The following is a 22046-nucleotide window of genomic DNA, read 5'->3' as shown; positions in this document are numbered from 1 at the left end:
TAAAAATTTATATTGTGGTATCAGTTTCGTTCGATGAGGACCTTAGAACGCGGGTTGCTGTCGAGGTAGACCCGTCTCAACAAATATTATGTATTTATTGGCATATCAATGCTTATAAACAATATTATATGGCGGGTTCTTGCAACGATTTTTCCTTTAATGAATTTCCGATATAATATATCGTGTTGTTGCGATGTTGAGTTACCGATATATGTACATATTGTTATGTATGTATATGTTCTGTTATTGCAAGCGCCATGATCGCGGGTAGAGTGAAGATTGTGGGTGGGACGTCAGGGGCAAGATCTGTTTCGGCTGCTACCACTGGAACTCGTTGATTCGTCATGGAAATGTTATACTTCCCAACATCCCCACAGTCTGTCATATAAGTTTATTGATGTAGGTTTTACGTGTTTGGTATATAAACTGTATTGATGATTTCTGTGAATGTCAACAGATGGTTCTGCTAGCGGCGAAGGTGAAATCAGCGGAGACGAGCGGCTCCCGTCCCCGCCGCGCGCCCCCTCCGCCCCCCTGCCTCACCCCGCGCACCCCGCGCACCCCGCACACCCGGGACCCCCACATTCAGCCGCAAGCGCTGCTGCTGCAGTTCTTGTAAGTTTCTCACATTTTAATATTCAAATCATTATTTTATTAAATACATAATTATACATAAGTAGACAGAGGCATGTAATCTATGAACAATGTTGAACACACACCATTAGATGCTCCATTTGCTAATATAATATGTATAGCACTAACAAGTATAAAGTTGTTTACGATAGTTGCTTAGGCTGGTCTAAGTTGGCTGGGTTTTTAATCAATGGGCCAATTTAAATTTAATTTTTATATGAGGGGCCGCTCATGTTTTAACTTATAATAATAATCAACGACTTTATTTATAATAAATACTAGAATAAAAAAATATAAAACTAAAAAAAGTAGGTAATGATTTCATATACAAATTTTAATGCAAGATAACAACAAACAAAAAAATAACAGAAAAACGAATGTACTTGAAGTTTTTAATGAGAAATTTGGCAGTGTTTTTTCGATACAAGCTGATTAATATCAACCGGAATGGACGGTAGCTACACCTACGGAGTCCTCCCATAATCGTCCATCACTCAGTCTTGATCGGTGGCCATTTTTCATTAATTTCATGATTGAAAATAATTGTCCGCAAACATACGTACTTACTTACGAACAAACACAACATTTGTTTTGACTTTACTACCATTTTATTATAATTAATTTTAAAATAATAATAATATATTGATGGCAGAAAGTAGATAAAATAAATTCAATTTTATACGTGCTTGGCGGGCCGCGTGTTGCTCATCCTTGACTTAAACGATCTATCTGATGATACGTCGATCGCGAGTTATTGGTTGAAATAAGCCAAAGGCCGGTACCACATTTGTGATCAGGAAATTTCAAGTCCGGGGCCCATAGACCGGCCGCCGGTCACCATCAAACATGAGGCCAAAATCGCAATTTGATCTGTATTAAACTATTCTACGCTTCAAGCTATTACGAGTATACAATATACCTATGTCATCATCATTATCTTGCCCTTCTCTCAGTCACCTGGGGTCGGCACAACATGTTTTCTCCTTCCATACTCTTCTATCATATACCATTTCTTCTTAGGTCTACCTCTTCCTCTATATCCTTCCACATTCATAGTTAACATTCTCTTACCAACCTCATTTTCATTTCGTCTCATCACATGTCCATACCATCCCAAATGCGCACTTCTCAGCTTCTCTGTCATAGGTGCTACTTTCAGACTTCCTCTAACATATTCATTCCCGTTACTCCACACATCCATCGCAACATTCGCATCTCTGCTGCATGCAATCGCCTATCAATATACCTATGTATATATTAAGTACTAGCTGACCCGACAGACTTCGTAGTGCCTCAATCTATAAGTAAAAGACCTAAACTTGTTTAAGATAAACTTATAACAAACAAAAGGAATCAAAAAGCAATCAAGAGCAAATCAAAAGCAATCCGCCCGATGGAGGCCATGTCAAAGGAAAAACAAAATTACTATTTTTATTTAATTCCTAGTATTTTCGTATTTATCTACTTTTTAAACCTTCTCTGCACTGGCACAAATAATTCAAGACCAAAATTAGCCAAATCGGTCCAGCCACTCTCGAGTTTTAGCGAGACTAACGAACAGCAATTCATTTTTATATATTTTATAGTTTTTATAGATAACAAGCAATGAGTGAGTTACTTTTAAAACAACTAAAAGCAGTTCCCTATGATGCAGAGCGCGGCCGGCGCGGGCGGCGCCCTCGCGCAGCTGCAACACCTGCTGCTGACCCAGCACGGAGCCCACTCGCTGCTGCTGCACACCCAGGTACCTAACCGTCTCATCATTTATCCGAAAAGCCAACCATTGAGTAACAGTACTCGTCGAACTCAGCAAAGTGTTCGACGTGCAACCTAACCCATACATCAGCCCGCTGATATTAAATTAATTCGTAAATCCCACCCCTCCTGGGTGCGCCTTTGCTTGCCCGTCTGTTCTGGTGAAACTGAAAAGGCATCCGGGCCACCAGTAATCCTTTCTTCCTAAAAAAACCTTAAATCGCGACGATAGACTTTTCTAAAAGTCGGAACAAGCCGTTTCGGTTAGGTACCTCACGGTAACTAGATATGAATTGTTTCAGGTGATCTTGTCATCTGCCACTTCCCGTCTCACCACCGACCACTGGGGTGCATCCATTCTAACTGGACCTCAGGCGAGCTTTAAGCTTTTTCGACGAAAGACCTTAAAAATCTCCAGTTAGGATATATTGACCTTAGTCCATTAATCAAGACGTATATTATAAACGGACTGTTATACTGCCGTGCTGAGGTAATTAATCTGTAGTTTGGTTACTTCCAGGTGCAACAGGCGGTGGCACAAGCAGCCGCCCAACAGCTGCAACAGCTCCAGGCACGGGCCAGCGTCGTGCCGCAGCCCACCACAGGTGCAGTACAATCTTGTTACGACTTTATCGACATCACGATCACGCCACTTCTTTCTATCATGTTCTTCCATTTGTATAAACTCCCAATCATGGTTAACGCTTTCAATTGCAGAGCCGTGAAGTGATTCCAGGTAACATGTTTGTTCTATGCTGAGCGTGAACTCTACTACCGCTTTTATAAATAATCGTAATACTGAGAAAATGAGGTGAAAATCATTCTGCAGTAAAACGTCACAGCAGAGGCACAGACAGGAGCCGGCTGCCCACTGCCGGGCGCTTCTTAATCTCGAGAAGTTTTGTTTTGTGCGTGAAGGGAAGAAGAGCTTTGAAAGTTCTTTAAATTTTTCATTTTTCATGTGGTATGTTATTTACATTGATTGGTGTGGTTGATCCAGAGGGAAGATCTCCGTCTCCCCGGCGCACGCCCCCCGGCGCCGGTGCCTTCCTGACCCCCCACACGCCGGGCTCGGGTCGCGCGCGCTCGCCGCACACGCACACGCCACTGCACGCGCACGCACACAAGCCGCGCGCCCTGGAGCCCGCCGTCGACGACACCGCCGACCTCGAGGAGTTGGAGCACTTTGCTAAGACTTTCAAACAGCGCCGCATTAAATTAGGTAAAATCTTAAAATTATCGATGAATTATTTGGTGAAATTCTGAATCTAGCATCGTTTTTTGAAAATCTGAATTAGTCAGTAAATCCACGATGTTGCGAACAAAATTTTGCCTTTCAGGATTCACACAGGGCGACGTTGGCTTGGCCATGGGCAAACTGTACGGCAACGACTTCTCGCAGACCACGATCTCGCGGTTCGAAGCTCTGAATTTGAGCTTCAAGAACATGTGCAAGCTAAAGCCGTTGCTGCAAAAGTGGCTGGAGGATGCCGATTCGTCGTTAGCGGGGGGAGGCGGGGTGGCGGGCGCCGGGGCGGGGCTCGGCGCGGGGCTCGCGGAGGCGGTCGGCCGGCGCCGCAAGAAGCGCACCTCCATCGAGTCCGGGGTCCGCGTCGCGCTCGAGAAGGCTTTCCTGCACAATCCGAAGCCCACCAGCGAGGAGATCGCCGCCCTCGCCGACTCGCTCTGCATGGAGAAGGAAGTGGTGCGAGTCTGGTTCTGTAACCGGCGACAAAAGGTTATTTATTATTTATTCAAGTTGATGTCGCTTGAAAACAATTCATTATAATTTCCTGTAACGTATTTCGTCACACATTAACATTGTTACCGTATCGTTTTCCAGGAGAAGCGTATCAACCCCCCGACGGGTGAGGGCGGCGCGGGGCTGCTGCCGGCGCTAGCGCACGCGCACTCGCACGCACTGCACGCGCACGCGCACGCGCAGGCCCACGCGCACGCACACGCGCACGCTTTGCAGCCGCTGGCGCTGCTGGGCCGGGCGCTCCCCGCACCGCGCGACTGACGCGCGTCTCCCCCCGCAGCGCCCTCACATATCTTCCTGTAAATAGGACCGACTGTGGTGTACATACGGGCGCGTCCCTCGGCGACGCGTCCCCCCCTGGCTGTACGTCGCTCGCTCGGGGACCGCGCTCGCCGCTCGCCGCTCGGTGCTAGTGTTCCGCCGTCGCGGCGTCGTGACAGTTGAGGAGGAGGTACGTGGAGAGTATCTACGAGAGTGCAGTGACGGTTAGGAGACTAGACGTATGTAACGTTGGAAGCGTAGAACTGTGACCGCCGTCTCCGAGCTAGTGCGGGCTAGTTTTAGCGGTAGGAGTATAATATTATTAGTATTAATGTGAAGTTTTATTTATGAACGGTCGCGGCCCGCGTAGAGTCCGGCCGGTGTACAGAGCTCATATCAGTAAGCGCTCGATTATGTACGGTGGATGTGTAGAAAACTATCTGTATGTTATATTAAAACAATAGAGACTATTGTGCGAGCTGTTTCATTTATTGCCCTCGAACCTTAACATTTGTCCCGCTTTACCTACATGATAACGTAAGCCAAAAATAACTAAACTCAATTTGTTGACGTTGTGTGGGTGTTAGACCCTTAACTTGCATCATAGGTTGTAGCTTCAGTAAATAGAACGGTGGAATTCGATGGATGCCATCGCTCAATAATTTTAAATTTGTTATGTAAAAAGATCGCTCTCGAAGCTAAAACAGGATTAAACTAACTAAAGTTAATTTGAAGGCGTCGTGGCTTAAAAGATAAGACGCGGGGTGTGCTCCCACCGAGCGATACGACTGTCCCGGGTTCAAATCATGCAGACACGTCATGTTCATGAATTACTTCTACGATGAAGGATAGAAAAATCAAATCTATTATAATTTACGTAATTATTACAAATTGAACTCTTATACTTCAAATCTTATGGTCGATGGCGGCATTACCATCATGATGTCCATGAGCCCCAAGGATTCACAATATAATTTTAGTCGGTCGAACGGAATCTCGGGGTCTTTTAAAACATTGTAAGTACTCCGGATCTCATGTACTACACATTCGCAATGCGGAGCAACACTAAGGTGCAAAGACTAAGTGGCTTAAATATTTTCCGATGAGCCGGTGAGCTTAGGTAGGCAGGAGCGGTAGGAAAAAAAAAGACCATCGTCTAGAAAGATCATATCAGCGTCACGGGGCTAGTAGGTGAGCTCACGGGGCTCAAACTTGATGACGTTGCTAACACGAACCCTAGCAAGAGCCGTCCTTCGCAGGATCTACCACCAGATCGGAAACGTGACCCACTGAGATGATCCGGCGAGAAACTCAGTGGGCGTGGCTTATAACGAGCGCATGTAAGAGAACGCTATTTATGCCGGAGGGCACACGGACCCTTAACAAGTCGGTTCCGGGCTCGACACAACAGTACCTGCATCGGAGCCTAGGGATATAAGGCAGACAGATGAGCTAGCAAAAATGGGCTCTGATGAAACAATAATAGGACCTGAACTAGGTATTTAGAAATCCCTATGTGGGCGTCTATAATGCACCGAGGGATTGCTCCAATAGGTTAATTAATATACATGAAATAGTGTCTCAGTTAAGTAAGATCAGCTGACCCACGTATTTGTTCTTTTTGTCTTTCTTATATTTATAGAACACTGCCATCTGTACGTGTACAAATATGGAATTTGCTTTAAGTTATTTTTAGTTTTTCGAAGAGGTAGACAATAAATTATAAATCTGCTGCCAAATCTTTGACATTTTGATTTGATTATTCAATGAATTCCGATGGACCATGGACATTTCTCATATATATTTTTTCTTATGCTTCTCAGGAGCCTAATTAAAATTATATAAATGACGACATCTAGTGGTTTTATATATAACTAAAAGTCTGTTCAATGAATCGACTGCCTGTCACATATTGTTGTCAATTACATCCGAAAGATGGCGCTAAAAGAAAAACATCTGGATTGAACGAGGCCATAGAGGGCGTTTTTGGTCACTGTACCAAAAAAATTTTTTATTAAATACTAGCATTTGCCCGCGACTTCGTCCGCGTGGAATAGTTACTATGGCATAACCCTAAATTTTACCCGTCTCTTCATTTACGTAGGTAGTGAAAATATTTTTAAATAATAGAATGTTAATTTATGGTGCCAAAACCACGCTTTTTAACCGACTCCAAAAGAGGAAGTTCTCAATTCGACCATCATTTTTTATCTATGTATGTTCACCGTATTCTCGAGAATGCTTGAACCGATTCTGATAATTCTTTTTTCTTTATTTTGATCGAAAGGGTAGACTTCCCGAATGGTCCTGTAATCATCAATGATGGGATCCTGAAGAGATTCAGAAAAATCTATAATTTTCAAAGCCTTGTAATGAATAACTAATGTAATGAATGTAATGAATAACTAATAAATATTTGGATAAGGATTCATATCATCTTCACAAAAACACCTTCACAAATAGTGCTTTATTTTAAAACAAATTTGGTTACCATAAAAAACGTTATAGTGAGCCAACCTTAATATATAGACTGCTGTCGCGGACTTTTTTTTAGATCTTTTAAAGGGGAACAATTCTCTCATACATAATTTTAGCGTAATTTTAACCGTTTCCGCAGCGCACGCAGCGGAAGCTATCAAAAAGGAAATAAAACCCCGATTTAGCAACATTCTTTATTGGTGCTCCGTTACTATTGGTCTTAGCGTAATGTTATATAACATATACCTTTCCTCTATAAATGGGCTATCTAACACTGAAAGAATTATTCAAATCGGACCAGTAGTTCCTTAGATTAGCGCGTTCAAACAAACAAATTCTTCAGCTTTATAATATTAGTATAGATGACATTACATTGTAATGTTTAATTTTAACTATTTTATAGTTTGGCCGGCTTTTTTATGATCTCATTATTGTTTTCAATAAAAATATTTAATTTGTTTCAAATAAGATGCCTGTCGTGTTTTCAGTGAGTACTTATTGTAATTCTCAAAGTTGACCAATACCTGAAAGTGCTCATTATGTAGAAGATAATGATCAGTAGTACCGATAATGAGATGCTATTGCTGTTATTACAGTGTAACTCGTTTTAATGTTCATATAATTAAGATTTTATCATGAAATGACATCAAGACACAAGTACTCATCGTCCGATGGCACACAGGACTAATAGCATCAATTTATTTCGATTGCGACCACCAGATATCCGTGCCGGAGTCGGAGAGCCACGCATTTTCTCAAAGTTCATTTGTGGGACAATGTTCACGCAAAAATCTCTCGTAAACTTTGATTTAGGGAAGACTCCGAGGGGCGGTGATCAGGAACACTCGAAATTCTTTAAAATATACTTTCTAGCGGTTCACTCAGTGACCGCGCTGGACTTCGGCTTCGATAGAAATGCTAAAAAGCTTACAAAAATATTGATATCGATGTTCAGCATTTCGGTGCGGATGGGTCTGGCCGCGGTGAGCTTCATGTCGCTGTGGAGACGGCCGAACGCCCTCGCGCTGGGCTGGGCTCCGGGCACGCTGCTGTGCGAGAACATCCTGGTCGCCGTCACGTACTCCGCGTCGCGCTCCACGTTCAAATGCGGGGATTTGTTCGCCGACTTGTCGACGATCGATGAGCTCTTTGGTTCCGCCTGCGACTACCGGATCGAGTCCAAAATGTTGCTGTTCACCGCGACCATGACGGTGCTCAGGTTCGTCATCTACAGCACCAGCAGGCTCGTCCGCGCCGACGGCTTCGAGTTTGTCGACGTGTTAGAGGTTCTCAACAACTTAGAGACCATGTGCATGTATCTGTTCCTCACGGTTTACTTCTTCGTACTGTTTTCTATTTATTGTCGTTTCAAGAAATTAAGGGAGCTCATGAAGAATGACTTCGAGATAAGAAGAGCGAATCTGATCTACATTGCTCTGAAAGACTGCACCGATAAGATCAAACAGTCTTTGGATGTTCCGGTGAGTGGCGCGTCCTTCGAGAAAGTCAAGCTCGAGGGAACACAGAAACGAGTTCGTGCGTGACAATACCACTGTATGTTCGCAGTTCCTGGTGGTGCTGGTGTTCACCGTCCTCGTGGTGATGGTCGACGTCTTCATCACCTTGGAAATGATAATAAGCAACAAGGTGAGCGCGTCACTGAACAGAAAGTACAATGCGCACATTTTTACTGGTGGTAGGACCTCTTGTGAGTCCGCACGGGTAGGTACCACCGCCCTGCCTATTTCTGCCGTGAAGCAGTAATGCGTTTCTGTTTGAAGGGTGGGGCAGCCGTTGTAACTATACTGAGACCTTAGAACTTATATCTCAAGGTGGGTGTCGCATTTACGTTGTGGATGTCTATTGGCTCCAGTAATCACTTAACACCAGGTGGGCTGTGAGCTCGTCCACCCATCTAAGCAATAAAAAAATGACATTGATGCTGAGCGTGTAGCGTCCTCGATGTGTTAACAGTACAACATGGCTGTGTACGTGGTGCGGTACCTCGAGATAACTCTCGACTTTCTGATGTTGTTCGCGCCGGTGCTGCTGGCGGACATGATGGCGGTCCAGGTCGACGGCCTCAAGATCACTCTCCACGACCGGCTGTGTCTCAACAACGGCGTCGGTAACGAGCCCCGATACTTGTTCTGAAGCTTTAGAGCAGCGGTCGGAGAACTTTTTTAATTATGGCGAAGAACAAAAAAAAACGAAATCGCTTCTTTTTAGCATCTTTCATATTATAGCCCCCATGATAGCACTCGGAGTCGCTTCGGCAAGCCAATCGCGGCACACGATGCCTACAATAAAATACCTGGGTCAATCACGTGAACTTTGTGTTTCCAAATAATGTGTTCTATCTCATTCTGTCTCTATGGACTTATTTTTTCGTTTCGTTTCATTTCGTTTCATCGAGTTTGAAATCACAACGATTCTAAAGAAGTTTCACTTCAATATATACTTTTTACTCACAAAAGTTTCATTTTTACCCCCCAAAATTTTGTTTTACCCCATTTGGGGTAATTTACCCCGGTTTCCCGACCGTTGCTCTAGAGAATGCTCTAGAGGCACGCGATTCTGTTAGTTACCTAGTGGTTACCAGAGTCCACGGACATAACAACGCTAATGCTGCCCCGTACCGCGGTGCAACCTCCAACAGACTTCCACCTCTCAATCGTAATGGTTATACAGTTGTTGTTCCACTCTTTAAGCCGGAGTGCGTGGCTGCTTTAAAATAGGAATTCCACCTGTATGAACTCACAATGCGCTCTATAATGAACTCGGAGAGATCGGTTAAAAGGATTCAGTTTTTTTTTATTGCTTAATACGGTGGACGAGCTCACAGCCCACCTGGTGTTAAGTGGTTACTGGAGCCCATAGACATCTACAACGTAAATGCGCCACCCACTTTGAGATAGAAGTTCTAAGGTCTCAGTATAGTTACAACGGCTGCCCTACCCTTCAAACCGAAACGCCTTACTGCTTCACGGCAGAAATGGGCAGGGCGGTGGTACCTACCCGTGCGGACTCACAAGAGGTCCTACCATCAGTAACTACGAAAATTATAATTATGCGGGTTTTATTTTTATTACACGATGTTATTCCTTCACCGTGGAAGTCAATCGTGAACATTTCTTGAGTACGTCTTTCATTAGAAAAATTGGTACCCGCCTGCGGGATTCGAACACCGGTGCATCGCTCGATACGAATGCACCGAACGTCCTGTCCTTTAGGCCACGACGACTAAGTGACGCGATGTGGCTGAGTTTTGTAGACATGAAACGGTACTCTTCGCTGGCGGAGTTCATCGGGTACGTGGAGGCGCGCGGCTGCCGGCTGCGAGCGTGCCGCGTGGTGCCCCTCGACCTCACGCTGCCGGTCACCGTGTTCAACGTCTGCGTCACCTACCTCATTGTCATGATACAGTTCGCGGACCTGTACTGAGCCTCAACGAGCGCCGCCTCATTCTCGACTCGTCTTAATATTTCAAGCTAATTTTGCAAATCAATCTTGCTACTACAATAAATACGTCCTGCGAATACTTTCGAGTTTCATTTTCTTCAATTAATATTTAAGCGGGAGAACTAGATTCCCATGTAAACCGACATACGTATATCGGTTGACCGGACGTCATGTCAGGCCTCCACGTGTCGAGCCTAAAAGACGCCCTTAAGGCTTAACGAAAATGATTAGGTTAATTATTCTGCACACACAAATACCCTTTGTTGAAGTCGGTTAAAATTAAACAGCAAAACGAGTAAACAAAGCGTTTATTAATTAGTTTATAAGCCAACTCAAGGCCAGACGATACTCTCGATCCAGGGCTTGTAGTGCTCGACGCGCGTGTAGAGTCCGGCGGCCGCTACATCGACTCCACGCCCGATGACGTCACGCCGAATATTGTTCTCGTACAACGCACCTCACCCTCTTCAAAGATCAAGGGACCGCCGCTGTCACCCTGATTAAAAATACACTCTGAAAATTGGTGTAGGTACTCCCAAAAGATATCTTTCTCTCTTTTTTTAACAAATTTATATCCAACTACTTCTGTTGAAATAGATTCTCAGATTCAAATTCAATCCAAAATCATTTATTTCAACTTAAGATGTCAGTATGACACACTTGTTGAATGTCAAAATATAAATAACAATGTTAACTGTACCACCGGTTCCAAAAAAAGCTACAGTCCTGAGAAGAACCGGCGAAACAAACTCAGTGGGCTTTTTTTTTGTTTTGTTTTGTTGATGAGTTCGCTTCTGGCAGAACGGTGCAGCTGTCTAGTATAGCACGCCCTAGCTGTGTATGCGAAACCGAATAAACTTTAGCGTAGGGCCCAACCTTACCTAAGTTTATGATTTTCATACTGAATAATTTTACATTGGGTATTTGCCATTTAAAGTCTGAGGCAAGACACGAAGGTAACCTGGCAAGTGTCACGCGTCTTGTCGCGGTCTCCGTAGCACAGCTGCGTGCTGTTGTCGAACCCGTCGAGCTGGTGTCGGTGCGGAGGGTAGTGCGTCAAGCACTCCTCGGCAGTGAACTCGCTCACTTCAACCTAGTATAGAATGGTTGACAAGATAAGTCCCACACTATTGTGGCGGGTAGCCACCACAGAACAAAAAACTAACTCGAGAACGGCTGGACCGATTTGGTTAATTTTGGTCTTGAATTATTTGTGGAAGTCCAGAGAAGGTTTAAAAGGTAGATAAATATGAAAATGCTCGGAATTTAAAAAAAATACAATTTTGTTTTTCCTTTCATGTGTCCCTCGTCGGACGCATTCCTTTTGTTTGTTTTAAGCTTCGAACTATTATTGATCGAAGGTTTTAAGTTTATTTTATACAAAAGTTTAGGTATTTTATTTATCGGTTGAGGCACCACGAAGTTTGCCGGGTCAGCTAGTCGAAAATAAATTAAATAAAAATTCAATTTACAAGATTCAAGTAAAGCTCAAAATTAGATATCACAAACAATATTATCAAATAATTCTAAACATTTGATTCTGATCTGCGTCGAGCGTGACGCGACGTGGTCACGCGGCACACGAGCCGGTCTTCCTTAAGGAAAATCAACTTGTGCTGTTCACGAAACCAGTTATTATAAGTATTAGTAACGCTATTTATTGTATTTGTTTATTTCTGTAGGTGGCAGATGAGCTCACGGAACATTACATAATTTCCACTCACGTTATCAAACGGCTTCTGTATCAAACTCACTCCTGGTACATAGTACGTATGTATTCTTCATTTTCTTCATTACTTCTGTTCTGTATGTAATGAATCTAATTACCGGTGGGAAATTATGTGATTTGTAGTCCAAGATGAGAGACGCTGCGTTTGGCGAGCACGCACGTGCCATTGTGCTCGTCCCGGAGACACCAGGCCCCTGCGGCGCGGCGCGCACTCACACTCACTGTACACAGCGTACGTATACAGAGAACAGAGGTCAGAGGCACGTGACAAATGTCATCGCAGCTAAAATAGAATAGTTGACAAACTCTTGAAGTTAAAGAATAAGATGAGAAATTAGTCCCACCAAGCCATATCTGGTATAGAGAATGCCGTCTACGACCAAGTAACATCTCAATATCAAATCGAAGAGTGAAAATCTATTTTGTTTAAGGAATAAATCTTTGCAACTTTACCGGAGAGCCATTTAAAGTTTAAACGTGGAAAAAATATCAAATAACAAAGTAACTTTTTCAGCTATCTCAATGGGGTAAACATATTTAAAGTTCAATTAAAAATATCCAACTGTTGATGCTAATACTAAATAAAACGCATCTTTAATTACAAAGATAAATTGCGCGTATTAAGCGATCTAGCCTTTCACCTCTCGAAATAGTTTTCTTTCAAGTTTTTTGAGGACTGAGATCTGGATTCAATACCAAAAATAGTGCAGAAAAAATAAATATATTAGCGTTTGAATCGAAAATATACTATGTATAACTACATAATATATTATGGGTAAATGAAATATCACATTTCTGTGAATAAAAATATGAATTTTGTCAATGTTTGAATATCTTTCTATAGAACAAACTTACTCAATTTCATTATTCACAAACCATCGCCCTGCAGCAGCGTGGAGTAAGAAAGAAAATCAGGATGGCGTTGATAGTAGGAATCAACGCCATCCTGATTTTCTGAAAGACCTTTAGGCGTGTAGTCAAATAACCATAGTGCGTAAGCTGTAATTCTAACCCACTTACACTGAAGATATTTCTTCGTGAACAATTTAAAATTGAGAGCAGAAAAAGTAGAAATCATAACATAAATTAATTTATTTATTTATTATAAAAAAAAAAGAACACAATATACCTAACCTAAAAGTACATGTTATTATCTGCAACATGCTTCGTCAGATTACAGAAATAAAGTTATCAGCAACATGCTTCGTCAAACATAAATAGTGTTGAGTGTTCCTACACCTACATTGAAGAATAAAAATGAAATGAATATTGTGGATTGCTTAATGACACCGTGAGCAAACGCGTAACTTCACTTATATTATACCAATAACACAGACTGTCTCACGTGTGAAGAACTAGCTGCTCGTTACATATACCTCAGTCTTGCCGGTCGTGTCTAGACAACAACAGTATTGACGGAATGTAACAATGGAATATGTTTATCTTCGATATCATCAGCGACAAGACCACCGTGACCAGTGAGTAACACAACAGCACACGAGCGTGACGCGACACATGTTGTCTGTGTGTACCACAGCTTTAGTTCTTGCTCTGAGATGGACACCTCTCGTATTGCGTGACAGGTCGAACACAGTTGCAATAATCTGAAAACACAACACAGCCGCCGAGCGGGAGGTCGCCCCGCGCGAGCTCCGGCAGACGAGTGGTAGCGGCGCGCTGTCGGTTCACTATCAAATGTCTTCTCAAGGTCAACAAAACAGAGATACATGCTACGACCCTGACCTCTGCTTTTTTTCTGCGATTGAAGCAATGAGAAAATTGCCTCACAAGTACCACGGTCCGGTCGGAAGTAGAACTCCGGTTCTGGCAGAATATTTCCAAATAAATCCCTTTAACAGAACTCTAACTCTAATTCTCTTTTTATGTAGAGCCCGAATATCCGAATAACCTATAATTCTCCTCATCAAACCAGTCCTCACGTTTTCGGACTGTGAGGCCAAAAGTAGATGTAAAGGTTTCGATAATATGAGAAGATAGCGTCTCCCAGACAGTACTGATCTCGACCGATTTTAGATCGAGGAGCTGCAATGGAGCGCTCAAGGCTTCGGCATGTTTGCCCACGTATCAATGTCTTGGAGTAATTCAAAATTCAATTCCGTCTTAAACTTTTCGATCTACATCGACGTCCAAGACGAAGACTCAAATTTGGGACAGCAAGTCTGTGATTTGTCTAACAGTGAGCACCACGCATGATACGGGTAGCTTGGACTTGAGAAAGATCTTTTTGACGCACGACAGTGTAATCGATAAGGTGCGAAGCTTCGATCTGGGGTGTATCCACGTTGTCTTGGCAATCTGGTCGTAGTGTTCGTAATTGCAATGTCTAATTGTGCGCAAAGGGTCGACCCGTATGATGGTAAATGATGGTAAATAAGTTACAGGGGGGTCAGTACTTGTTCACGCTTCCTTAATAGCCTTCTAAGATAGTCACGGGAAGATATGGGATGGTACTATTCTAGTTCGCCGCAACCATATGGCAATAAAAGTATATAAGACAATAAGTAAACAATAGTTTATTACATAGTGTTAGTCACAGGTGTTCAAGGCCAGACAATGCTCTCGATCCAGGGCTTGTAGTGCTCGACGCGCGTGTAGAGGCCTGCAGTAGCTTCGTCACACTCCACGCCTGATGACGTCACGCCGAACACTGCCTTCGCGCAGCCCACCTCACTTTGATGCAGGATCAAGGGTCCGCCGCTATCGCCCTGTCACAATACGTTATCATATGAGACAACTCAACACTGATCCACTACGTTGTGGTACAGTACAAAGGTAACCTGGCAAGTGTCGCGCGTCTTCTTGCGGTCTCCGTAGCACAACTGCGTGCTGTTGTCGAACCCGTCGAGCATGTGTCGGTTCGAAGGGTAGCGTGTCGAACACTCCTCAGCGGTGAACTCGCTCACTTCAACCTAGTATAGAGAGAGTTGACCACATAAGTCCCACACTATTGTAGAGGGTAGCCATCACAGAACACAAGACATTTGACAGATGCCGAAATCTGCTTTACAACATTTTCAAGATAAGATTACATATACTTATACTCTAAATTATACAACTTTCTGTGTTACAAGATTTCGGACCGTCGGTCTACCGATCAATATCACCCTGTCGGTGGAAGATATTCCCTTTGTCTTAAAACCTCCCATAATATCATGAAAGTTACAAGCGGACACAATTTGTCCACTGCATCACTTGTTTTCATTATTGTACATATTACAGAATGTAAATTTCATCGACAGGTGAGTTTGAACGTTGAGGACACTCGAGCACCAAGCGCGACTAGTAGACCTCTCAAGGGCTACCGTTGTAAATGCCAGATATCTAATGCATGCTCACCACAGGGGACGTTTCATTAGTCTACACTATAACACCAAGCACGCACCTATAGATATACCCACTGCAACCCTCACAGTTACCTTCTGTAGAACATCAGCTAATTGTGTATTTGGTCCGAGGTAACCCCAGCCCAGGGCCAGAGCTCGACTTGGATCGATGTTGCGCTTCTTCTCACCAGAATACAAGCACGCGGGAACCACGTTGACGTTGAATTGTATTCTACAAACGAAATAAAATTACAATCATCATAGGGTTTCTCTTTACTCCGTATACCGCACAGAGCGGTCTAAAATCTACTTGAATGAACTGTTTGAAATAGGATATGCGAGAAAATAAAGGTGAGTTTACAGATGACGTAAGGACCACCCGTGCATAAGTTCAGGTAGAGGAAGAAGAACCATAGACTGCCCATGATAAACTCGTTGTCTAAGAGGTAGATACACAAGTGAATTGACATTAAATTGGTTACAGATTGGTGGAAACTAAAAAATATCTGGTCTTAGAAAAGTTCCTTTGTTGATTTCGATAGGTATGTATATTTACTAAGCATTATGATGACACGTACTGTTTCTCGGTCTTGAGGAGCGCGATGTCGTGGTACTTGGAGGGCGAGGCGTAGTCGGGGTGCGGGATGACCTGGGCGAGGGTGTGCCGCTGCCAGATCTCAGGAGGGTCGGAACGCTTCAGGATGCCGAGAGCTGCGTACTTCAAGGGTCCCCTGCGGACGACAGGGCGTGCTGTTTATTGGCGTCTAGTGTCTGTGTGTGCGTGTGCGTGGTAGCGTGGCGCCGGCGAGTGAACTGACAGGCGTGGCTCGGAGATGCAGTGCGCCGCCGTGAGGATGTACCGCGCGGAGAGCACCGACCCGCCGCACAGCCACTGCGCCTCCTCTGCGCTCGGTCCGAACCCCAGCAGCGCCTGCAGCACACGTGCACATCAGTACCTATGCGAGCCTCTGCGACACGTGCACTGCCCTTACGATCTCTGCGGTACATTACCATGAAGGGGAACTCCGCTCTTTCGGCGTCTTTACCGCCGGCCGGTGCTACCAACGACAAATTTATTTTGTGACATTTTTTTTTAACATCCCAGTATTTATCGAAGTCAAAAGTAGTGGAGCTTTGACATAAATATGATGGTATGTTCAAAACGTTGTCGATGCAAGCTGGAAGGAGAATATAGTTAAATTATCTTGTTAATCTTTATCATTAAATTATATGTTTTGAAATCGTCGTAGCTTAAAGGATAAGACGCCTGGTGCCTTCGTATGTAACAATGCACTGAGGTTCGAATCTCGCAGGCGGGTACCAATTTTTTCCAATGAAATAATAATATGTACTTTTGAAATGTTCACGACTGTCTTCCACAGTGAAGGAATAACGTCGTGTAAAAAAATCAAAGCCGCAAAATTATAATAGTTAGTAGTGGTAGGTCGTCTTGTCAGTCCGCACGGGTAGATACCACCTATTTTTGCCGTGAAGCAGTAATGCGTTTCGGTTTGAAGGGTAGAGCAGCCGTTGTACTGTTAAAAGTGAGACCTTACAACTTATGTCTCAAAGTGAGTGGCAGCATTTACGTTATAGATGTATTTGGACTCTGGTAATCTCTTAATACCAGGTGGGCCGTGAGCTCGACTACCCATTTAAGGAATAAAATGTCATACTAATATAGCTTATGAAACAAAAACAGTAAATTCACGATTGACTTCCACGGTGAAGGAATAACATCGTGTAATAAAAATCAAACCCGCAAAATTATAATTTGCGTAATCACTGGTGGTAGGACCTCTTGGGAGTCCGCACGGGTAGGTATCACCACCCCGCCTATTTCTGCCGTGAAGCAGTAATGCGTTTCGGTTCGAAGGGTGGGGTAGCCGTTGTAACTGTACTGAGACCTTAGAACTCATATCTCAAGGTGGGTGGTCCATTTACGTTGTAGATGTCTATGGGCTCCAGTAACCACTTAACACCAGGTGGGCTGTGAGCTCGTCCTACCATCTAAGCAATAAACCACCTTTAGAAGCTTGGAGAAACAAACACGAAACTGCGTACATACCGTCCCAAGACTTTTTGTTTATTTTTTCCAGTCGGCCGTATTTTTTGGTCAGATATATATTACTGAAAGTAAAAAAGAAATACAATTATTTAATGCCAGTGGGCAGTTGTTATCAACAGCTCGTGTTGAACTGCGGGAGGGTCAGAGCGGCGCTAGTTTGGTTTGGTGATTCCGGTTGTGGTTGGGTCGCGTATCTATAGCTTGGGGATACGAAGGGAAGACCTGGCGAGTGGAGTCACTCGGTAGACTGACGGTCTGCACGTTGTTGCCCGGAACTGGCTTAGAGTCAAGCTAATCCATTAAGGTTCGTCCCAAGACCTAGCCGGATTTGTTATATACCACCGCAATGTTAACCGTAATCATTTATGGATCACATTACATTTACTTTAACCATTTCTGCGCCGAAGTGCTCGTCGCCGCGTCGTATCGAGAGCCTTTGTCCGCGAAGACACAACAATAGTTTACTGTAGCGGAGCTACGTGGAGTACGCGCCTTCAGGAACTACCTGGTTGTACAAATATAAATTGAATTCCTTCTGAAGGGTTTCAGTTCATTGCCACGCAACGGTTCTTCAAGATATCATCTATCTGTATCTGTACAATTAATTTGGAAAGAAATAACATTTTGAATATTTATTATTTTAATACTTTCTTTATATATATTATCGAGATATATTAACTCACCCGATGTTGTCCACGAGCTCACAGTCGGTGCAGCACACGATGGGCTCCTTGCCGCGAAGCCCGCACACCTGACGACACACACGCACACAAACGTCCATGAGGCTGTTCTATACCTCTCATCAGAACTACCAACAATCCACTCTGCTTTAAGTTATGTACTTATGTGAACAGGCAAGATGGAGTAGTTGCAGTGAGTACCTAACGACGGGTTGACCGGAGCTGCGGAATCACCGGCTCGGCAATTGTTCATAGCCCTGGCAGGGCAACCGACAGCAAAAGTGGCAAGAACTACCTAAAGTTTAAGCTGGAGTCGTGCTAAGACCAGCGAATACGTGCTATGTCTCTAAAGATTCCGAAACTGATGATGATCCGACGTCATCTCCTGGCGTCGCTGGTATTTAATTGCTTGATTAAAGAACAGTGATACTGACCGGCGGGAAGGATCTATCCCTGTAGTCCAGGATGAGTGTCTCGCAGCGCTTGCTTAGCACGCACGTGCCGTTGTAGCCGTCGCGGACACACCGGGCCCCTGCAACACGACACGTGCTCTCACGATGGAAATATCGTATTCATTATAATTATCAAATAACATTCCTAAATCTGTTGATACATAAAAGAAATGAAATTATTATTCATCAAAAAAAATCATTTCTTAAATAATGTAAATAAAAAACTCAACGAAACGCTTTATGTGGTCTCTGTGTGACCATGTGTGTGTGTATGTATATAGTGGCATTATCAGCAAAGTCAGTCACGGATCACGGATCAGGTTAACTTGAACTAGTCTCATTAAATCGACAGTATTATTAATTACCTCGCCCTTTCCACCACAACCGTATTAGTTTAGAGTTCGGGGCGTGTTACACAACAGGCGGCTTACCTGTGCTCCCGACATTGTCAGCACTTGTCAATATCAGGACTGACTCGGCGATGCAATAATTAGCGCGCCTGACTGCTGGGCCGAGGGTCATGGGTTCGATTTTACATCTCTCATCGAGCAAACATTCGTGTGATGAACAGGTCTATTGGCTCTTTTTCTGAGTGTTTGACATCTCTAGTATATGTATTTATTTAAACGTATATTTATATATGTCTCGGGTTCCCATAGTATAGGAAATCTTAGTTTGGAGCCAAATGACCGTGTGTGACTTGTCCCTGGTTATTATTAATTACCACATACCACCAGGTGGACTGCCAGCTCGTCTGCCATCAACAATTATATTAGGTATTGTTGTTTTTGTGTCTTCATTATTAAACTTTCGTAATGATTTTTGTGCTTCTAAATTTACATAACATTAGAGACAAGAGGTGGATGGCGAGACCGGGCTCAGTGGTTGGGAGAGACCTATGACCAGCAGTGGGCGACTGTGGGCGGGTGATGATGATGATGATGATGATGAAATGGTTTGAATTTTTTCATCAGACACACACGGATTAACGAGATATACAATGTAATTATTGACTAGACGACTTGTAGACGGAACCATTCTTGTTTCGGCTTTGAATGCTTTCTATCGAGGATATTAAAGGCAGGATTACAGTATTGAATAGCAGTTTTAGTGTCGTTTTTATGAAATTGGGAACGATGATCACTTCCGGCGATTATCGCAACACAATCGGTCTGGAAACACAAGCAGAGGTCCGAGACGACGCGGCGACGGCGTATTAGTACCTTCAACATCAGCCACGGTACTTCTGAAGTAGGAAAGAAGCACAGACCCCAGCACGAACGCGGCACGAGACATCTTGTGTGCGCACAGACCGGCACCGCGACTGTGCCGCGACTGAGCGTTAGCACCCCCTCCTGTGACAGCGATGAGAGCGATATCCCGAGACGAAGCAAAGGCCAACATCCTTATCTTATATATACTTCTACTATATCTTATATATCTATCTATATATTATATAAAAATGAATTGCTGTTCGTCAGTCTCGCTAAAACTCGAGAACGGCCGGACCGATTTGGCTAATTTTGGTCTTGAATCATAATTTGTGGAAGTCCAGAGATGGTTTAAAAGGTAGATATATATAAAAATGCTCGGAATTAAATAAAAATAACAATTTTGTTTTTCCTTTGATGTGTCCACCGTCGGACGATTCCTTTTGTTTGTTTCAAGTTTATTTTATACAAAAGCTTAGGTCCTTTATTTATCGATTGAGGCACTCCGAAGTCTGCCGGGTCAGCCAGTCTTTAGTATTATATATTATACTTAAGATCAAGCTAAATCAAACTATGTAATTATGGTTCACAATTTTGTTTCGATGCTCGAAGCTTAAATCTTTTATCTAAAATATTATTAATGATTCGCGTTGCGGTATAACATAACCTACAACATGAATTTTGAAGATAGAAAAAATTCAGTGTTCAATAAATTATAATTGTACAGAATAAATGTTGGACCTGGATCAAGTGGGAGATGTGTTGACACAAAACCGCGAGGACTCTGTCACAGCCGAAGTCAAGCCGAAACTTAGTTTCCTTAAAACATTTTCCTTGTTGTGTCGATACGAATTTTAAGTTTATTAACCTGATGCTCGCCCCCGCTCGGTAAAATTTCCGCAACGCAGTCGAACCTTCCAGAAGAAATTCCACGATATTTTTTCTTTTATGTTAACCATAGTTCTTTTTTGTTCCTTTCTACGGAACGGCTCCTTCAGCAACTCAGTAAGTTCTTGCAGCTCGTACTTTCTTTGCAGCTTAAAGTCATGCTTAAAACATTTTGAAAGTTCTCCAACATCCCGTTTTTTATGACCCTTGTAGGTGGAAGAGCGTCCGGATCACCTGATGGTGAGTGACTACCATTTCTCATGGACGTTACGAGCTGCTGCCTCTTATTAAAACCCGCGACATGTCATTACTTCATCATCCTCACATTTCAACGAGTTGCCACGGGACGACTAGGAATGTGGCAATCAGTGGAGGAATGATGCGAAAACGATGCTGGTGGTTCACAATAACGAAAGGCATCAATGTGGCGAACTAAGGATCTGTAGCAGCTTCTTGTACTGTCGGAACATGACAGTCGTCCAGGGCGGCGGCTTCAGTGACGTGACCTGCTGTAGATGCTGCGTGTAGATGCTGCTCTCCTTGGTTCCTTGTGCTACGTTGCTACACGAGTCTTTGGAACATAAGTGCATCGATATACTGGTATATGTAAGGCTATAAAATTGCGTACAAATAATTTTTTTTCAATTTTAATATGGGGATTAAAGTACCTATGAAATTGCCGATTTGTACTGAAAATTTGAAATTCTTTTTTATTTTTATTTAACATATTTATTTCATCAAAATATCTACCATTATTATCTATACAATGCTGCCATCTAATAGAAAGGTCATTTATACCTTTCCGATAAAACTCTGGTGATCTAGATTCTACAAACTGTGTGGAAGCATTTTGTACTGAGAATAAAACTTTTTATCACGTAGAAAATTTTCCAAATCACGAAAAAAATATTAGTCCGTTGGAGCGAGGTCTGGCGAATACGGAGGGTGACGAATGGTTTCTAATTGCAGTTCCTGTAGAGTTAAAATGGTTTTTCGTGCTGTATGAGGTCTCACGTTATCATGGAGCAATAATGGTGAAGATCGATTCATGAGTCGGGGCTATTTCACAGTAAGTTTTGCTATCATTGTTTGGAGCTCGGCACAGTAGACATCTGCCGTTATTGCTTGACCAGATCGGAGAAAGCTATAGTGAATAACACCATGCTGAGACCACCATGGTCTTACTGGTGGTAGGACCTCTTGTGAGTCCGCGCGGGTAGGTACTACCATCTTACCTATTTCTGCCGTAAAGCAGTAATGCGTTTCGGTTTGAAGGGTGGGGCAGACGTTGTAACTATACTTGAGACCTTAGAACTTACATCT

At 43.3% G+C, this 22046-nt stretch overlaps 3 protein-coding genes and 1 long non-coding RNA gene across 7 annotated transcripts in view; 3 read left to right on the top strand and 1 right to left on the bottom strand.

Moving 5' to 3' along the window:
• The window catches only part of LOC114240544 (uncharacterized), a 107162-nt gene extending 102277 nt beyond the window's left edge, over window positions 1-4885 (top strand). Inside the window, exons 5-10 of the mRNA XM_089731705.1 lie at window positions 458-615; window positions 2288-2377; window positions 2909-2993; window positions 3389-3610; window positions 3729-4126; window positions 4232-4885. Of these exons, the coding sequence (XP_089587831.1) occupies window positions 458-615; window positions 2288-2377; window positions 2909-2993; window positions 3389-3610; window positions 3729-4126; window positions 4232-4411 (1133 nt within the window). The 3' untranslated portion in view covers window positions 4412-4885. The remainder of the gene's footprint in view (window positions 1-457; window positions 616-2287; window positions 2378-2908; window positions 2994-3388; window positions 3611-3728; window positions 4127-4231) is intronic.
• Window positions 4886-5037: 152 nt separating this feature from the next.
• Window positions 5038-10430, top strand: LOC149501707 (uncharacterized). 2 transcript variants are annotated; one of them, XM_089731706.1, is made up of 4 exons: window positions 5038-8370; window positions 8456-8536; window positions 8864-9017; window positions 10164-10430. In XM_089731706.1, the coding sequence occupies exons 1-4, from the start codon at window positions 7561-7563 to the stop codon at window positions 10331-10333; spliced, it is 1215 nt and encodes a 404-aa protein (XP_089587832.1). In that variant the 5' UTR covers window positions 5038-7560; the 3' UTR covers window positions 10334-10430. The 2 variants fall into 2 exon arrangements, with proteins under 2 accessions (XP_089587832.1, XP_089587833.1); XM_089731707.1 differs by having other exon boundaries at window positions 10123-10305.
• A 118-nt stretch (window positions 10431-10548) lies between these two features.
• LOC114240488 (venom protease) lies at window positions 10549-19990 on the bottom strand. Of its 2 annotated transcripts, XR_016323957.1 has the most exons (13): window positions 19848-19990; window positions 18607-18704; window positions 18176-18243; window positions 17493-17554; window positions 16436-16602; window positions 16243-16355; window positions 16003-16155; window positions 15518-15656; window positions 14879-15010; window positions 14622-14806; window positions 12179-12301; window positions 11313-11444; window positions 10549-10847 (listed from the first exon to the last, which is right to left on the bottom strand). XR_016323957.1 is itself a non-coding variant. In XM_028171053.2 (10 exons), exons 1-10 carry the CDS (start codon window positions 19918-19920, stop codon window positions 14642-14644), a joined length of 1170 nt encoding a protein of 389 aa, XP_028026854.2. In that variant the 5' UTR covers window positions 19921-19990; the 3' UTR covers window positions 14595-14641. The 2 variants fall into 2 exon arrangements, 1 of the variants encoding a protein (XP_028026854.2); XM_028171053.2 differs by lacking the exons at window positions 10549-10847; window positions 11313-11444; window positions 12179-12301 and having other exon boundaries at window positions 14595-14806.
• LOC149501706 (uncharacterized) lies at window positions 11713-13180 on the top strand. 2 transcript variants are annotated; one of them, XR_016323959.1, is made up of 2 exons: window positions 11713-12117; window positions 12204-13180. It is a non-coding gene; the product is annotated as an uncharacterized LOC149501706 (long non-coding RNA). The 2 variants fall into 2 exon arrangements; XR_016323958.1 differs by having other exon boundaries at window positions 11713-12121.
• Window positions 19991-22046: the final 2056 nt, after the last annotated feature.

Source organism: Bombyx mandarina, chromosome 12 (genome assembly GCF_030267445.1).
Source record: "Bombyx mandarina strain Sakado chromosome 12, ASM3026744v2".
Taxonomy (NCBI): Eukaryota; Metazoa; Arthropoda; class Insecta; order Lepidoptera; family Bombycidae; genus Bombyx; species Bombyx mandarina.
Note: the sequence above shows the minus strand (reverse complement) of the source record. Positions and strands in the feature narration are given on the sequence as shown.